Consider the following 15,830-nt stretch of genomic DNA (forward strand, 5'->3'; position numbering starts at 1 on the left):
CCGAGTCAGGATTTCTTTCTTTCCAGTTGGGAGCACCTAGGAACCCTCTTCCAGCTCCCATGAATAATTGTGTAAATGATGATGGAGCAGCATGGCATGTACCTAGACTGGCAAAGCAAAGCCTGTCTCGGCAGCGGGAATGTGGTACTGAGCCCCTTATCCAGGATTAGGCTCTTCCAGGGATGCAATAGTCAGAGGGATAGGGGAGCACAGGGATGTCACCGTGCTCAGCACCTGTGAGGAGATAGGGACCTGGCATTGCAGGGCTTGCCATGCCACACCACTGCTCCCAGCATCCTCACCTGGGAAAAGGAGCCAAGGGAATCTCTGGCATCCTGTCCCACTGGAAGTGGACATTTGCAGTGGATGGCTGGGGACAGGGTGCTGTGGCTGGGGCTGGGGGACCCTCTCCCCTCGTCCTTCTCTCCCTGCCCTTTCTGGCTGCTCTGCGGTGGAAGCCTGGGATGTTCCCACCCTGTCTCCAGGGAAGTGGAAAGGTGAAAGCCATCACACCACAGCCCTTCCCAGCCCCCTGCAGTCCTGGTGCTGGAAGCAGGAGCACCCACCATCCCAGCTAGCCCAGCCATGTGGCACCACATGCCTTTCCCAATTTGGAACACAGACGGGAGTCATGGGGTAGGGAGGACAGGCTGGGGGAATGGGGTATTTGGGCTGGGGAAGCCGATGAGCTGGGCTGGGGAGCATGATGGGAGGAGCTGGGGAGCTAGAGAAACTGGGCTGTTAGAGCTGGAAGAACTGGACTGAGCAACTGAGCAAGGGGAGTCAGCAGTCAGTCTGGGGGAGCTGGGCTGGGGAACTGGGAGCACTGGGCTGATTGAACTAGAAGATCTAGGTTGGGGAACTGGGAGCACTGGGCTGATGGAGCTGGGGGAGCTGGGCTGGGGAATTGGAAGCACTGAGCTGATGGAGCTGGGGAAGTAGACTGGGGAACTGGGAGTACTGGGCTGTTTGTAACAACTCCCAGTCCTGCTAGCTCCAGTCTGGGCACAGAAATGCCCATTTCTGACACCCTCTCGCACACTCCTGGGTCTTTCCCAGTCTCCTGGCTCCCAATCCTTATCCCTGCTCTGCCATCCTGCATGTGCCAGCAGTGTGCAGAGCTAAATCCAGGAATCAATAACTCAGGCAATAAACCCAAGTCTTTTTTAAAAAAAGATTTTTTAAAAAAATCAAATCCCTAAAATGCATCTTCTTAGCAGCTCTGTTTAACCCAGGAGTTTGTGGGACCCTGTGGAAGTGCTGGAATGATGGTGGGATGGCAAACTGGGAAAATGGCTGCTGGGATAATGGGGGGAAATGGGGGAAATTGGGGTGAAACAGGAGGAACTGGCTGGAATGGGAATTGCTGGTGGCAAATCCTGGGGCAGTAAAGGGCTATGGGCAACTTTGGGAGGACAGCATGCACACACACATGTGCACTCACACACACATGCATGCTCGTGCCTGTGCCCACACAGGCGTCCCCCAGAGGCATCTGCTCTCAGCCCGGCCTGCAGCAGATGCCCAGGATTCGTACCACCACAACACGTGCAAGTCCTCCCTGGGGGTACGAGTGCTGCACATGTGTGTGCACGGCTGCACGGGAGTTGTGTACACAGGAGAGCATGCGTATGCACACGTGTGCACAAGTTCCTGTGTGCACACGTGTGGCATTGCATGTGTGCATGCAGAAACACCCGTGTGTGCGAGTGCACACGTGTGTGCATGTGTGTGAATACACGTGTGTGCATGTGAGTTCATGTGTGTGCCCGCGTGCATCCGTGCATGCGTGAGTGCAGGTGTGTCTGTGTGGTGTGTGTGTGGTGTGTGTGTGGTGTGTGTGTGATGTTTGATGTGTGTGGTGTTTCGTGTGTGTGTGGTGTTCGAAGTGCGTGTGGTGCGTGTGGTTCGGTGCGCGTGCCCGTGTGCGTACGGTGCAAATACAGCCCAGAGAGTGCGGGCACGCGCGCCTGTGCTGGCCCGTCCGGGCGCGCCCGCGCGCGCGCTACCGCTCTGCGTAACACGGGCGGGTCTCAAAGCGCTCCCCCGCCGCCCCCCTGCGCTGCGCCCCCTGCCGGAGCCCGCCGCCACTTCCCTGCATGTCCCGTGTCCGACGCCTTTTTCCCGGCATGCCCCGGGCGGGCCGCGCCGCGGTGCCTCCCGGGGGTTGTAGTCCGCGGCGGTGGACAAGCGCGGCGCAGGGCGTGGTGGGGACTATATCTCCCGGCATGCCTTGGCGCCTCCCGCATCTTGCTCCGCCGGCCGGCAGCCGCCATCTTGGTCCACCGGCCTGAGCGACGGGGGGGGGTAAGGTGCGAGCGGCGCAGCGCGGGGAGCGAGGGGACTATGCTGGCCTCTCTGGCGTTCCGCCCGCTGCCACAGGGGCTGGCGCGATTCCTCCGAGCGCGGCGATGGTGGTTGCCATCACGTGCGACCTACGGGACTGCGGCGGCGGCTGTGGCTGAGGGGGCCGGGACCGCCGGACCGCGGCTGTTCCCGATATTGGCCGCCAGGGGGCGCCGTGATCTCGCGCCGCCGCCGAGGGCGAGGCTGCCGTGGCGGATCGCGGCCTGCAGGGGGAGACAGAGGGGCCCGGGGGGGAAACCCCCGGTAAGGGGGGCCGTCCCCGGGGGGTCTCCGCCAGCTATTCCGCCAGGCCCCACTTTACCAATAGGGTCAGGCCCAGGGGGCTCTCTCGTAGTTAATGGGCCAGGCCTAAAGGAGACCCCTACAGCAGAGAAGCTAGGGCTGCCTGTTCCAGGTCTGGCCCCACTGCAGATCCCCCGGCCACCTGCCACCGGCCTGGCCAGCACTGGCTGCCTTGTGCCAGGAGCATCGTCCAGCCTCATGGCATCTCTCAGAGAGCCGACGCCATGGCCCTCAGGTGCAGAGAAGCACGGCTGTCATGCGGGAGACCCCGGCAGGCATCAGAGCGGCGCTGGGAGCTGCTCCGCGGGAGCAGGGCTGCCTGCCCTCATCGCTGCGCTGGCTTACTGCTACCTGCGGGACCGCCTGTCCAAGGGTGACTATCGCTGCTGGGGCCGGCCCCGGGGCGGGAGGGGCGGGATGCAGGACAGAGGGTCCTGTGCCCTTTGGGAGGGGATGTGGGGTCCCTCCTCGGGGAATGGAACCTGCCCACTGGCACAGGCCTGGGAAGCTCTCCAGGGAAGGGGTTACCCTTAATGCTTCAGGGGTAAAGGGGCTCCAAGAGAGCTAGCGAGAGACTTTGGACATGGGTCTGAAGAGACAGGATATGGGGGAATGGCTTCCCACTGGCTGGGTTCTTCTAACCCTGAAGCTAGGGTTAGGTGGGGTATTGGGAAGAAATTCTTGCCTCTGAGGGTTGGTGAGGCCCTGGCACAGGTTGCCCAGAGAAGCTGTGGCTGCCCCATCCCTTGGAAGTGTTCATGGACCTGTTGGACAAGGCTTGGAGCAACCTGGTCTAGTAGAAGGAGCCCCTTCTCATGGCAGAGAGGTGGAATGAGATAAGCTTTAAGGTCCCTCCCAACACAAACCATCCCTTATCTCATTTCCCAGAGCTGGGTGCTGCTCTTCCCATCTCTAGCCAGGGGGTGTCATTCTGACTCTGTGGTAGGAACACTGCTGTGGTGTCTGGAAACCTCTGACTGAGGCTGTGACACCCTGGGGTGACAGTGCCCACTGCCCTGGGATTCCTGCTGCATCCCACAGCCCCCTGTTCGCAGAGTGTGTGATGGGGGACAGGGGTCAGTCACCAAGACAGCGAGAAGTTTTTGGGTAACCTGCTCACGGGAATAGCCCCTTGCTCACTGGGGTGGTCAATGAGAGCTCTGAGCAGCAGCAGCCCCTGCACATTCCAGGTTAGGATGTCTGTGTGTGTGCCTCCATACTAACTCCCTCTCCCTTCTTTCTGCGTTTCAGAGGATGCTCTTCTGGAAGCTGCAAGGATTAACAACGTTTCAGAAGTCAAGAGGTGAGCAGGGTTCTGAGATGTGTGAGAGCAGTGTGCCAAGGGCTGGGAAGGCAGGAAAGCCTGTCAGCACTTGGGAAAGGAAGGGGCTGGCTGCTCCCAGCCCCCATGGGGTGCTCACCTCACCATCTCAGATCCAGAGTGGGTGGGGAGAGATGGGGAGCACCATTACTTGTTGAGTAGGAGGTGGATTGCACTTCCTTGTGCTGAGAGAGGGCAGTGTGAGGCTGTGCTGTGCAGATAGAACGTACCCCTGTGAGTGACATCCCACAGAGGCTCATTTGTTGGGGTCTGTCTCTGAACAAACAGCCCTTGTGGGCTCCTCAGCCTGAGCCAGGAGTTCTCCAAGAGCCTTTTGTCCCACAAGGAGCAGAGGAGAGAGATCCACCTGCCCAAGGAAGTCATGGAAGTGAGTGGTTGGGTGACCAAAGATAGAGCTGTTAGGGAGTGGAGCATCTCCAGAGCTCCTCTCCCATGGCAGCAGGCTTTTTGTCACAGTTGGCTGTGCCTGTCCCATTGGGGTGGTGCCATGGCACCTTTCAGGAGCATCTAGCAACATTACATTCCCTGAGGTGGTAACAAAAAGCCAGTTTCTCAGGCTCAGCATGTGACTGGTCCCCAGGAGGCATGTTCTTCCTGTGGCCAAACCTGCCAGGAGAGACTCAAAGGTTCCCAGGATGGTTTGTGAGCAGCACTGCTGTGTCACTGACCAGTTGCTGCACCCAGTGCCAGGGGACAAGGTCTGGGACTGTGGGAGGAAAGCAAGTCTCCCATAAAGTGAGACACGTGAGAACCTTGGAGTTGCTTCTTGAACAGAGCCTGGCACTCCTACCTGGTATCTCTCAGAATCCGAAAGGTCTCCCAGGTCCTGAGTGCTGCCCTCATCCAGTATGGAATTCAGATTTTTTTGACAGCCTGACAGCTCGTGTAAGATGGGAAGAGACATTGCTGCTCTCCTGTGTACACCACACATGTGTTTCTGTCTCTGGCTGAGATCTCCCACCCAGCACAGGCACCTGGGGAGGTGGGAGCTGCTGTCTCTGTGTAGAAGGAAAGAGAAGAGAAGGATAGCCGAGGACAACGAGAAGGAGAGGAGAGCCCTCTTGGCTTGCAGCCAGGGGATGTTCCATCCAGTCTCCAGGATCTTGGATGAAGCAGCCTGGGTCTGCTGCACCCTAGGGCTGAGATCTGGCCTGGATCAAGGGCCAAAGAGGATATTGGTGTGCAGCTAATTGGCACATGTGTTCTGCTGCTTGTAATTGCAGGAAGCTGCTGTTTAGGGATGTCTGGGTGATTTGTGAGCCTGGCCAGGCAGAACAGCAAGAGGGATGCTTTGTGCTCCAGCTGGTCAGGGCAGGGCTGGCGGCTGTATGCCATCCTGCTGGGCTGCACATCTACAGCTTCTCCCTTTGTTTCTGTGCTCTGTCACAGAATTACAGAATCATTTGGGTTGGAAAAGCCTTCTGAGATCATTGAGTCCAACCAATCCCCCAGCACTGCCAAGCCCACCACTAAACCATGTCTCCAAGTGCCACATCTACATGTCAGTTAAGTCCCTTCAGGGATGGGGACTCCATCACTGCACCAGAGCTTGACGACCTTTTCCATGAAGAAATTTTTCCAAACATCCAACCTAAACCTCCCATAGCACAACTTGAGGCTGTTTCCTCTCCTGTGAGAAGAGCCTGACCCCCACCTGGCTACACCCTCCTTTCAGAGAGTTGTACAGAGTGAGAAGGTCCCCCCTGAGCCTCCTTTTCTCCAGGTTGAGTCCCCCCAGCTCCCTCAGCCACTCCTCATCAGCCCCTTTGCTCCAGACCCTTCAGCAGCTCCACTGCCCTTCTCTGGATGCCCTTCTCCAGCATCTCAAAGTCTTCCTGGTCATGAGGAGCCTAGAACCGCACACAGGATTTGAGGTACCTAGTCAGTGCCTAGTACAAGCAAACAGTCATTGCGTCGGGCTTGCTGGCCACACTGTAGCTGATACAAGTCAGGGTGCCATTTGCCTTCTTGCCCACCTGGGCACACCTGACTTACGTTCAGCCGCTGCCAGCCAGCACCCCCAGAGCCTTTCCTGCTGTGCACTTTTCAGCCACTGTGCTCCCAGCCTGTAGCTCTGCACAGGGTTGTGGTGATCTAAGTGCAGGACCCAGCACTTGACCTTATTGAACCTCATACAGTGGCCTCAACCCATCGAGCTAGCCTGTCCAGATCCCTCTGCAAAGGCTCTCCAGAGCCTTCCTTCCCATCCTGTTCCCTGTGGGTCTGGCAGCCTTCCCACTGTTTGAAGCTTTTTGCCTAACTCTGCTTGGCACATGCCTTTGCTTGTGCAAAAAGCATGAATGGTGAAAACTACTGACTCGCCCTGCTGCAGGCAGTTTCAGCCTCAAACATGATGAGGGGACTGGAGCATCCTTCTTACAAGGAAAGGCTGAGGGAGCTGGGGCTGTTCAGCCTCAAGAAGAGATGACTTGAGAGGGGAGCTCATCCTTTTCTGTCAGTGTTTGCAGGGAGGTTGTCAGAGGATCGACCAGGTTCTGCTCGATCGTGCCCAGCAGCAGGACAAGGGGCATCAGGAGAAACTGGTGCACAGGAAGTTCCATCTCAATATGAGAAAGAACCTTGTACTATGAATGTGACAGAGCACTGGAACAGCCTGCCCAGAGAGTCTGTGGAGTCTTCTTCCTTGGGGATATTCAAACCCCACTTGGACACAAGCCTGTGCAGCCTGTTGTGGGTGAGCCTCCTTAAGGAGAAGGTTGGACAAGGTGATCTCCAGAAGTCACTTCCCGCCCCAACCACTCTCTGATTCCATGCATCTCTTGACAACAAGCTTCCAGAGCCCAGGATTGCCAGAGCTACTGCAGAGCTGACAGAGGAGACAGAGTCTTGCCTTCAGTGCTCTCTCCACCTGCAAGGGGCAAAGTTCAAATTGAGCCTTGACAGGGCAGGAGTGTGACAATCCAGCTGGGCAGCACCATACATGGAACATGACCTGTCCTCCCTTCACACTACTGTCCCCTGGGGAGTCAGGAGAGGGGAGGCTGAGAGGGTGGTATTTCTAATACAGCTTCAGGCTTGTTTGAAGTGGGGTGCTGACCTTTTCCAAGTGCCTTCTTCAGCTGACAGCTGGTCATGGCCCTCTGCACATGAAAACATGAGAATATAGTGACTAGGAAATGCAATCTTTTAGCTCTAAAGTGTAGAAAATGGCCATGTGAGAGAGGGTGGGAGGTACCAAGAAGATCATGAGACCCCACCTGAAGTACTGATTCTAGCTCTGGGGCCCTCATCATAAGAAGGATGTGGCGCTGCTGGAGTGAGCCCAGAGGAGGCCATGAAGATGCTCCAAGGGCTGCTGGAGCCCCTCTGCTCTGGAGACAGGCTGGGAGAGCTGGGGGTGTTCAGCCTGGAGAAGAGAAGGCTTCAGGAAGACCTTAGAGCCCCTGCCGGGGCCTAAAGGAGCTGCAAGAGAGCTGGAGAGGGACTCCAAGGGCCTGGAGTGACAGGACAAGGGGGCATGGCTTCAGACTGACAGAGGGCAGAGTTAGATGAGATATTGGGAAGAAATTCTTCCCTGTGAGGGTAGTGAGTCCCTGACACCGGCTGGCCAGAGCAGCTATGGCTGCCCCATCCCTGGAAGTGTTCAAGGGCAGGTTGGCCAGGTCTTGGAGCAATCAGGTCTAGTGGAAGGTGTCCCTGCCTGTGGCAGAGGGGGTTAGAACTAGCTGAACTTTAAGGTTTCTCCCAACCCAAACCATTCCATGATTCTGTAATTGTTCCAAGCAGTGATTTTTAACTCTGTTGAGAATGAACAGGCCTTTCAGGCATACCAGACAGACCTCACTGGAACACACATGTTTGTATTGCTGAGGGAAGAATGCAAATCCACAGGCTGGATCCAGCCCCTCTGCTGTAGGATTGCCTCTCCCTGAGCTCCTCTGAGCTCCCAGACAAGTTTTCTCATCTTTAACCACTTGTTCAATGCAGGGAACCAGGCTGAATTTTTCATTGAGGTGAAAGAACGTGTTAACTTCTGAGAGCATCCCCTTTGGAGCATGTGGCAAACCAGCTCTTCCCTCCAAGCCCTTCATGCTGTTAGCCAGCACAGAAGATAACACCTAATTAATGTAGATAATTTCCCTCAGCCTCAGTTGTTCTGTGCATTTGGAGAGAAAGCGAGAAACAAAGGCATAAAAAATGCCCACCTCAATCCCACTTGTGTTGATATTCAGTAATAATATTGATTCTTTGTGTTCCAGCTTTGTCTCCTAATAAGCCACCCCAAAAGCACAGGCTTTTAGCAGTTTTCTCACCAGATAACCATGATGGAGCAGTGTTTTCCTCAGCACTGTGCAACTGTGACTCATGGAGACACAGAGTATGTGTCAGATGCCTGTTATCAGCCTCATTCCTAACAGCAGGCAGCCACCCAAATCTGTGTGGTAATGAGATCTGGAGCTGACCAGGTGCTCTCCTGCTCTCACAGGGGTCCAGAGGGACATGGCAGTGGGGCAGGAAGCTCTGTGTCAGTTGCTGCAGCTGAGTCTGCTCTCCTCAAGCTGATTTTTTAGGTGGAGGAGATGCAGAAACAACTAAGTCAGGCTTGATTGCCCCAAACAGTGATCTCTCTGTTTTCAAGCAGCACCACTCATCTTGGCTCTGACTCATTGCAGTGCTGCTTCCTCCAGACTGTGCTTGTCTCTTCTCCCCTGTTTGTAAGCAGCAGAGCTCATTGAGCAAGATTTCCCCCATCCCTGTCTCTGGAAGTGTTCAAGGCCAGGTTTGACAGGGGTTAGAGCAACTGGTCTAGTGGAAGGTGTTCCTGCCCATGGGAGGGAGTAGGAACAAGATGAGCTTTAAGGTCTCTCCCAACTGTAACCTTGTCAATTCTCTCCAGTTTGGGCAGTGGACTGGAGGTACAGCAGCACCTTCTGTTTGCTTCCTGGCTCAAGGATTCGTTAAAGAATTCAAAGACTGCATTTGAATTCAGAGACTGGGTAAAAAATCCCTCTGTAGCGAGTCAGGCTTTGCTTACTTGGAACATCAGATCATTGGAAGACACTGTGTGGAGGAGGTGGGCCTTTATGGGAGCAGGTATCCCGTGTTGTACCTGTTGAAGCATTTTCTCTCACAGAATAACTGTGAGTGTCGTGACTGAGGCTCGAGGGATGCCTGAATGCTTTGTAGGGTGAACAGAAGAGTCGTGTCATTGGCTCCTGGAGCATGATGGCCTCTGGCCACTAGCCATCATGTACTTTATCTCGGTCCTGAACAGCTGTGACACATCTTCAGCAGGGAGATGATTTATAATTACATGTATTTCCATTGCTCCATGTTTATATGATGTTGGGCCTGCATTTGTCTGTGTGTATCTGAGTTACAGACATCTGGGGTTTTTAGAATGAAAAGATGTTTATCATGTAAATGTCCCCTTTAATCTTTTCTCCTAAATGGCCAAATTATCCAGGACTGGGTTTCAGTGGAAGTTTTGTTACTGGTTATTGAGTTTGATTTGGCCTGCGGCTCTGGGAATTCAGAGCAGATACAACAGCCCAGATTTCTTCACGTTGGCAATGAAGTATTGGGGAGACTTGCGTGTGCTGTGCTTTCCTGTACTACATAGCTGGAAAACTGCCCTTTTTAATCTGTTTCTTGGTGTATTTTGGCCTCACAGGATTGTTTGAGTTTGCACACTGAGTCACAGAGCAGTGTCACTGCTGTCGGCACCAAGCCAGCCATGGGAGACAGGAGATCTCATGGTTCTTTCCCAAACAGCTTTAAAGCCCTTAAATCCCAGATCCCTCTCTCTGGAAGCAGACACCAACACACCTGGATGTGTGGGAGTTTCTGGATGTGTGGAATGTATCTGGGAACCATCATAGGGTTAATTCGAGTTAGTGGAGGTGTTTATCAGCAGGGCTGAGTGCAGGATAGCCTCTCTGAGCCGCTCTGGGTTTGGAGGAGAAGCAGTCCACCAGCATGGATGTGGCCTGTACAACCAGGGGAGCAATTATTCCACTTTCCTCACAGCTCAGGAGCTGAGGGGCGCCTTGGAAGATGTCAGGCAGCAGGTTAAAAACATGCCGAGTGCTTGCTTACACAGCACATAAACTATGAATGTTGGTGGATGTGAGGGAGTCTTGACACTTGAGTTTGGACCTGCACAGAGTAAGTTGAGCAAGTAACACAAGCCACCTCCAGTGGAAGTGGATTGCCAGAAGTTAGTGTATTATGCTCAAATCCCTCTGCAAACAGTGATGACTCAGGGTCTTTTCCCACTTCTGCTGCTGGCCTCTGCCAGAGCAGGCTGGCAGGCTGGTGGGGTATTTTTCTGGCACACAGCTCAGCTGTTGCATTAGGGTGCCTGAACTGGGGCTACTCCATGTAAGGTTTCACATTCTCTTCCAAACCTGGTGATGCCAACTGTAGAATCACAGAAGGGTTTGGGTTGGAGGGCACCTTGAAGCTTATCCAGTTCCAGACCTCTGCCATGGACAGGGACATCTTCCACTAATCCAGGTTGCTCCAAGCCCCAACCAACCTGGTTTTGAACATTTACAGGCATGGGGCAGCCACAGCTACTTGCATGTCTGTATTAGTCTTTTCAAGCTTGGGTTGTACCTCTGACTTTCCCCACTTTGTGTGCTCTCACCTATGGTGGTTTTGCCCATCCACTGTGCCTTCAGACCTGCTCTCCTTTCAGAGTTTGCTTTACGTCCTGAAATTTGGCCTTATAAGAGCTTCCCTTTGATTTTGAAAACTTATTTCCAGGAGTTTCTCCTTGGCCACTGGTCTCTCCGCATGGCCTGTTTGGCTGTCAGTGTTAGGGTTACCAGGATTCCTCCAGGATCCCCCCCATGTCCTGGGAGCAGCCTTCCTGCCTTGAGAGCTGCAGAGAAATGCTATTCCTCTCTGCCTTGCCTTGCCTTGCCTTGTCCTGTCTTCCCATCTCATCTGCATCTACCCTGCCCCCCAGTGTGCCAGTCCATATGTTTTCACGGAGCACCATGGTGTGTTACTGGCCCTGGAATGATGGTGAGGGGTGAGAAACAGCCGTGAGCTCTATGCAAGAAGACAGCAGCTGCATCAAAGGGGTTTTAGCAGCTTGCTGTGTCCTCCTGTCCAGGCAGATCCTTTCCCTGGCCTCTAGCAGGGATTGTGCTTTCGTGTTCCGAGATATTGTTCAGTTGGGATGTTTTTCTTCCCCCCTTCTTCTGCAAAGCAGAGGGCAATTCCCAAGAGGGTGAGCACATCTGAGAGTGTCCCCCACTCTGCAGTTAAACAGTGACATATTGGGACAGGGCTGAGAGAAACAGAAGCTATTGTTGTTGCAAAAGTTCAAGTTTCCAGCTTCCTCTTCCTCCACCTGTCAGGAGGGAGTGCTGGGCATGCTCCCGGCACTGAGCACAAACTCAAACATGCCCTCTGGGCTCAGCAGTGTCACTGAGTCAGTCACCCAGAACCCCAGTGGCGGGGTGAATAGAAGGCACATCTGTCCGGGGGCAGTGGGGGGAGAAGGCTCATCGCTGCCGACGTGGGCTCTTTATCTCTTCTTCGGGGATCAAAGTGCTGAAGCTTTGGGAGCTGCTGTCTCGAGGTAAAATAGAGCATATGCACAAAGCAGTGGGTGCTGCTCTGCCCAGATTCCTCCAGCAAATTCCAGAGCAGACAGTGAGTTCATAGAATCAGGGAATCACAGAGTGGTTTGGGTTGGAAAGGGCCTTAAAGCTCACCCCCAGTTCCAACCCTCTGCAATGGACAGCGACACCTTCCACTAGACCAGGTGGCTTCAAACCCCATCCAGCCTGGCCTTGAACACTTCCAGGGATGAGGCAGACTCTGGGCAGCCTGTGCCAGGGCCTCACCACCCCTGCAGGGCAAAAATTCTCCCTAATAGTCAATCTAACCCTGCCTTCTGTCAGCTTTCTGCCCTGAAACCATTAAAAAAAAAAAGTTTAACTGGAATCCCTTAATTATGAGTACTTCCCCCGTCGGAAACAGCACCATCTCTGACTTGGGGTTCTTCTCCTGACTGGGTCTTGAGTCACAGAATCCCAGAAGAATTAGGGTTGGAAGAGACCTTTAAAGGTCATCTAGTCCAACCCCTGCCATGGGCAGGGACATCTTGGTGGCACTGCCACAGTCAAGGAACAGTTTGTCATTTGAGAACACTGGAAATGGCGCTAATGGAGCTGTATCCATGTGAGAAACTCCTTAGGACGTGAGTGTCCTGGCTCTTACTTGGTTAAAATGTGGATAAACATCCTAAACATTGATCAGAGGATTTTATTTAATTAAAATAAAATACTCCTTCTGGTAAATACATTTGGCTGTCTGGGATCGGAGCAGTGGTCGTGGCTTTATTGATTGTCATATCATTAAATCAGGCAGAGAAAAAGTAAGTGATGGGCCTGAAGACCCTGAACATAAAGTTCAGTTGTCTGAAAATCTGTTAAGTTGCTGAGCATCCTGCAATGATTTAACAAAAAAAAAAAAAGGAATCCAGCTCCTAAATGAAATGTCAATGCATATTATGGTAGATGATGTGATACGAGTAATTCTCTCACTGGGCTCAGTGATGTGGCATTCCAGATGCTTATGGTGATCTAGATTCCTGAATGGAAAACTACTTGACTGATCCTAGTACCTTTGCTCCAAGCTGTAACCTAATCCCACAGGAGAGGCTCCAACATCCTTCCTGTTGGATGCACAATGGTTAAACAGGTTTGACTGCCAGACTAGGATTTTTTTTTTTTAAAGGAATGGAGATAATTCATTATTCAGTATGTCCTTCCACTGTGTCTGTAGAGAAAAAAGCCTTTCAGTGGGTTTACAGGTATTTTTCAGTGACTCCAAAGAGCCTTGAGAATTCTAAAATCACAGGATAACAGAATGGCTTTGGTTGGAAGGGACCTTAAAGATCATCTAGTCCCAACCATTCTGCCATGGACAAGGACACCTCCAACTAGACCAGGTTGATCCAAGTCCTTTCTAAGCTGGCCTTGGACACTTGCAGGGATGGGGCAGCCACAGCTTCTCTGGGCAGCCTGTGCCAGGGCCTCACAGGGAATGTGAATCCCAATATCTAATGTAAATCTCTCATATTTTAGTTTAAAATGTCATATTTTTATTTTAAATAAAGGCTGATGTCCTGTCCTTTGTCTCACAGGGAGATGCTGAAGAGTTTCACTGCAGGTCCCATTTATGAGAAAACAAATGTAACAGGAGAAGGGGGACTTCACACTGACACAATATGGGGTTAGATTGTATATTGGGAAGAAATATCCATCCCTGTGGCTGCCCTATCCCTGGAAGTATTCAAGGACAGGTTGGATGGGGCTTGGAGCAACCTGGTCTAGTGGAAGGTGTCCCTGGCTGTGGCAACGGGGTTGGAACTGGATGATCTTCAAGGTCACTTCCAGTCCAAACCCTCCCATGAAATGTTAAATCTCATGACAGATGAAATTAAGACTGACCCTTTGCAGCAGAGCAACCCAGTGGCTGGCAGAAGGTGACCAGGATGGTCTCTCTGCCCCTTTAATGTAAAATCATATAAATACCATGGCCAAGTGCAAATAGGGCTGATACTTCGCAAAATTACATTAATTAAACTCTACTGAGGATGTTAATCAGTGATTGGTGTTGGGCTTTAAGGCTTTTATTGCCAGGCAAAAGTTCCCAGCCTGTAGGGGTTTGTGTGCCTCCATCCTGCAGAGTTTTGGTGTTGGGGTTGCCTTGCCCCTTCTGGGTTCCTCTTTCAGGCTCCCTCTCCCTTGTCATCAAGCTGCCTTTATTTCCTGGCTTTTCTGTGGCTATAGGCTGTCACACTGATGTGCTATAGGAAGGGAGTGATGTGAATGTTACTGCTTTCAAATGGACAAGTAAATACAATGAAATTCAGAAATAGCTTGAACATGTTGGTCCACACCACTCTGAGAGACAAGTGGAAGGGGACTAGGCATCACAATGTCTGGGAAAGGATTTTTGGAAGCAGCTGGGGTGAATCAGGGGGAGACAGTAAGATGTCTGCCGTTGCAGCATCCTGACAGCTCTGGTGCTGGTGGGAATGGCTCCTCAGGGTCTGTGGGAGCTGGAATTGGTTCCTGTAGTGGCAGTGAGCGAGCAGCTTTCCAGCTGGGGGAGCAACTCCCTGTGCCTTCACAGAGGACACGGCACAGATGGAGCTGTGGTATGGATTTCTCCCGCAGGCAGTGTCCTTCCAGCTGGAGCAGGTGATGGCGTGACCAGCAGTGGCCGTGGGTCTGAGTCAGGCTGTCTTATCTCTGTTGTGAGTGCAAACACCTCTGTAAGCGGAGCTGCAACGGGAGCTGATCTCTGCAGATAGCAATCTGCTATCCCTTGTGTGTCTGGGCACATCCAGCCTCACCAGGATGGAAAGCTTTGGGGCTGCACAGGAATATTTCTCCTTTCAGCAGACTGTTGTCTGAGAGGGCTCTTCAGACAGCAGAACTGGCAACTGTTCACTTGCAGGGATGTGGTGCTGGCAAAGGAGAAAGCATAAGGATATTTTCACAAATTCTTCATGGAGAGGGTTGTCCAGCCCTGGCACAGGCTGCCTGGGGCAGTGGTGGAATCCCCATCCCTGGAGGGATTTAATAGATGTGTGGATGTAGCACTTGGGGACGTGGGTTAGTGGTGAGCTTGGCAGTGTTGGGGGAATGGTTGGACTTAATGGTCTCAGAGGGGCTTTTCCAACCCAAATGATTCCATAATTCTATGCCATACCTTGTGGGGGACCAAGGCTGGTCTTGTGCAACTCCCCAGATGAGTTTACTGGACCATTGTATAATGCAGGAGCTGCAGCCTGACCTGTGTTAGTCATGTGCAGGGCAAGTAGATCCAAACCCCCATAAGACTGTAGGTGAATCATCCCTGCTCTCCATCACAGTGCTGAGTGGGTCTTCAGATATTAAACTGCCTAGAAAAAAGAAATAAAAATTGGATCTGATATGGATTCTATGTAAAAATTTGTTCTCAAGTATCAAACTTCTTTGGACCAAGGTCCTGTTGTTGACCTGCCAGATAGTTCATTACCATTAAACTTCAGCTTGTAACCCCGGTAAAGAGAGCATAAACCTTCTGTCAATGCTGTGATCATTTACAGTGGTCACAGCCTCCTGAATCACAGTTGGGAGCTGCAAATGAAGGCTGCCAGTTACGATTCTATTCTTTCAGCTATTAGGTCTCTGTCCAAGTGCCTGATGAACAGTTCAGAGCATCCAGAACCAGGACACCAGTGCTGGCCATGCCTTCTGTCAAAAAAAGGGTGGACAAATTGTCCACCCAGACCCATTAACTGTATGTCATACCACCACTTGAGTCAGAAGAGTTCACCAACATGCTTCTGTGTAGAGCTTGGCTGAAGCCATCTGCCTGTTGGCTCTCATGCCCCAGTCTCAGTCAAATAAGGCAAGTAGTCCAACTGGAGAGGAATACAGGCTTTTTATTCAGATGATGTTTATCTGGGTAGTTTCTCCAGTCAGTGGGGTGAACTGTGTTCAGCTGTGTTCAAGATATGAGCCAAAGTTTAGGCAGTGGTATTGCTGGTTGGACATAACTTTAGGATTATCATACCATATATCATAGCATCAAAGGGTTTGGTTGGGAGGGAGCTTCCAGACCATCTAGTTCCAACCCTTCTGCTATGGGCAGAGACACCTTCCGCTAGGCCAGGGTGCCACAAGCCCTGCCCAACCTGGTATTGGACACTCCCAGGGATAAGACAGCCACAGCTTCTCTGGGCAACCTGTGCCAGGGCCTCACCACCCTCACAGCCAAGAATTTCTTCCCAATATCCAATCTAACCCTGCCTTCTGTCCATGGGAAGCCATCCTCCCTGTCACTCCATGCCCTTGTC

At 52.5% G+C, this 15,830-nt stretch overlaps 1 protein-coding gene across 4 annotated transcripts in view; it reads left to right on the forward strand.

The window, feature by feature from the left end:
• The first annotated feature begins 2,287 nt into the window (after nt 1–2,287).
• Nucleotides 2,288–15,830, forward strand: part of CLPB (caseinolytic mitochondrial matrix peptidase chaperone subunit B) — a 74,112-nt gene continuing 60,569 nt past the window's right edge. For 2 of the 4 annotated variants that reach the window (XM_039557073.1, XM_039557066.1), the window contains exons 1-2: nt 2,291–3,022; nt 3,901–3,952. In XM_039557073.1, coding sequence (XP_039413007.1) covers nt 2,347–3,022; nt 3,901–3,952 — 728 coding nt within the window. In that variant the 5' untranslated portion in view covers nt 2,291–2,346. Of the gene's footprint in view, nt 3,023–3,900; nt 3,953–15,830 lie in introns of all 4 variants that reach the window. The other 2 variants (XM_039557077.1, XM_039557059.1) reach the window with 2 other exon arrangements.

Source organism: Corvus cornix, chromosome 1, assembly GCF_000738735.6.
Source record: "Corvus cornix cornix isolate S_Up_H32 chromosome 1, ASM73873v5, whole genome shotgun sequence".
NCBI lineage: Eukaryota > Metazoa > Chordata > Aves > Passeriformes > Corvidae > Corvus > Corvus cornix.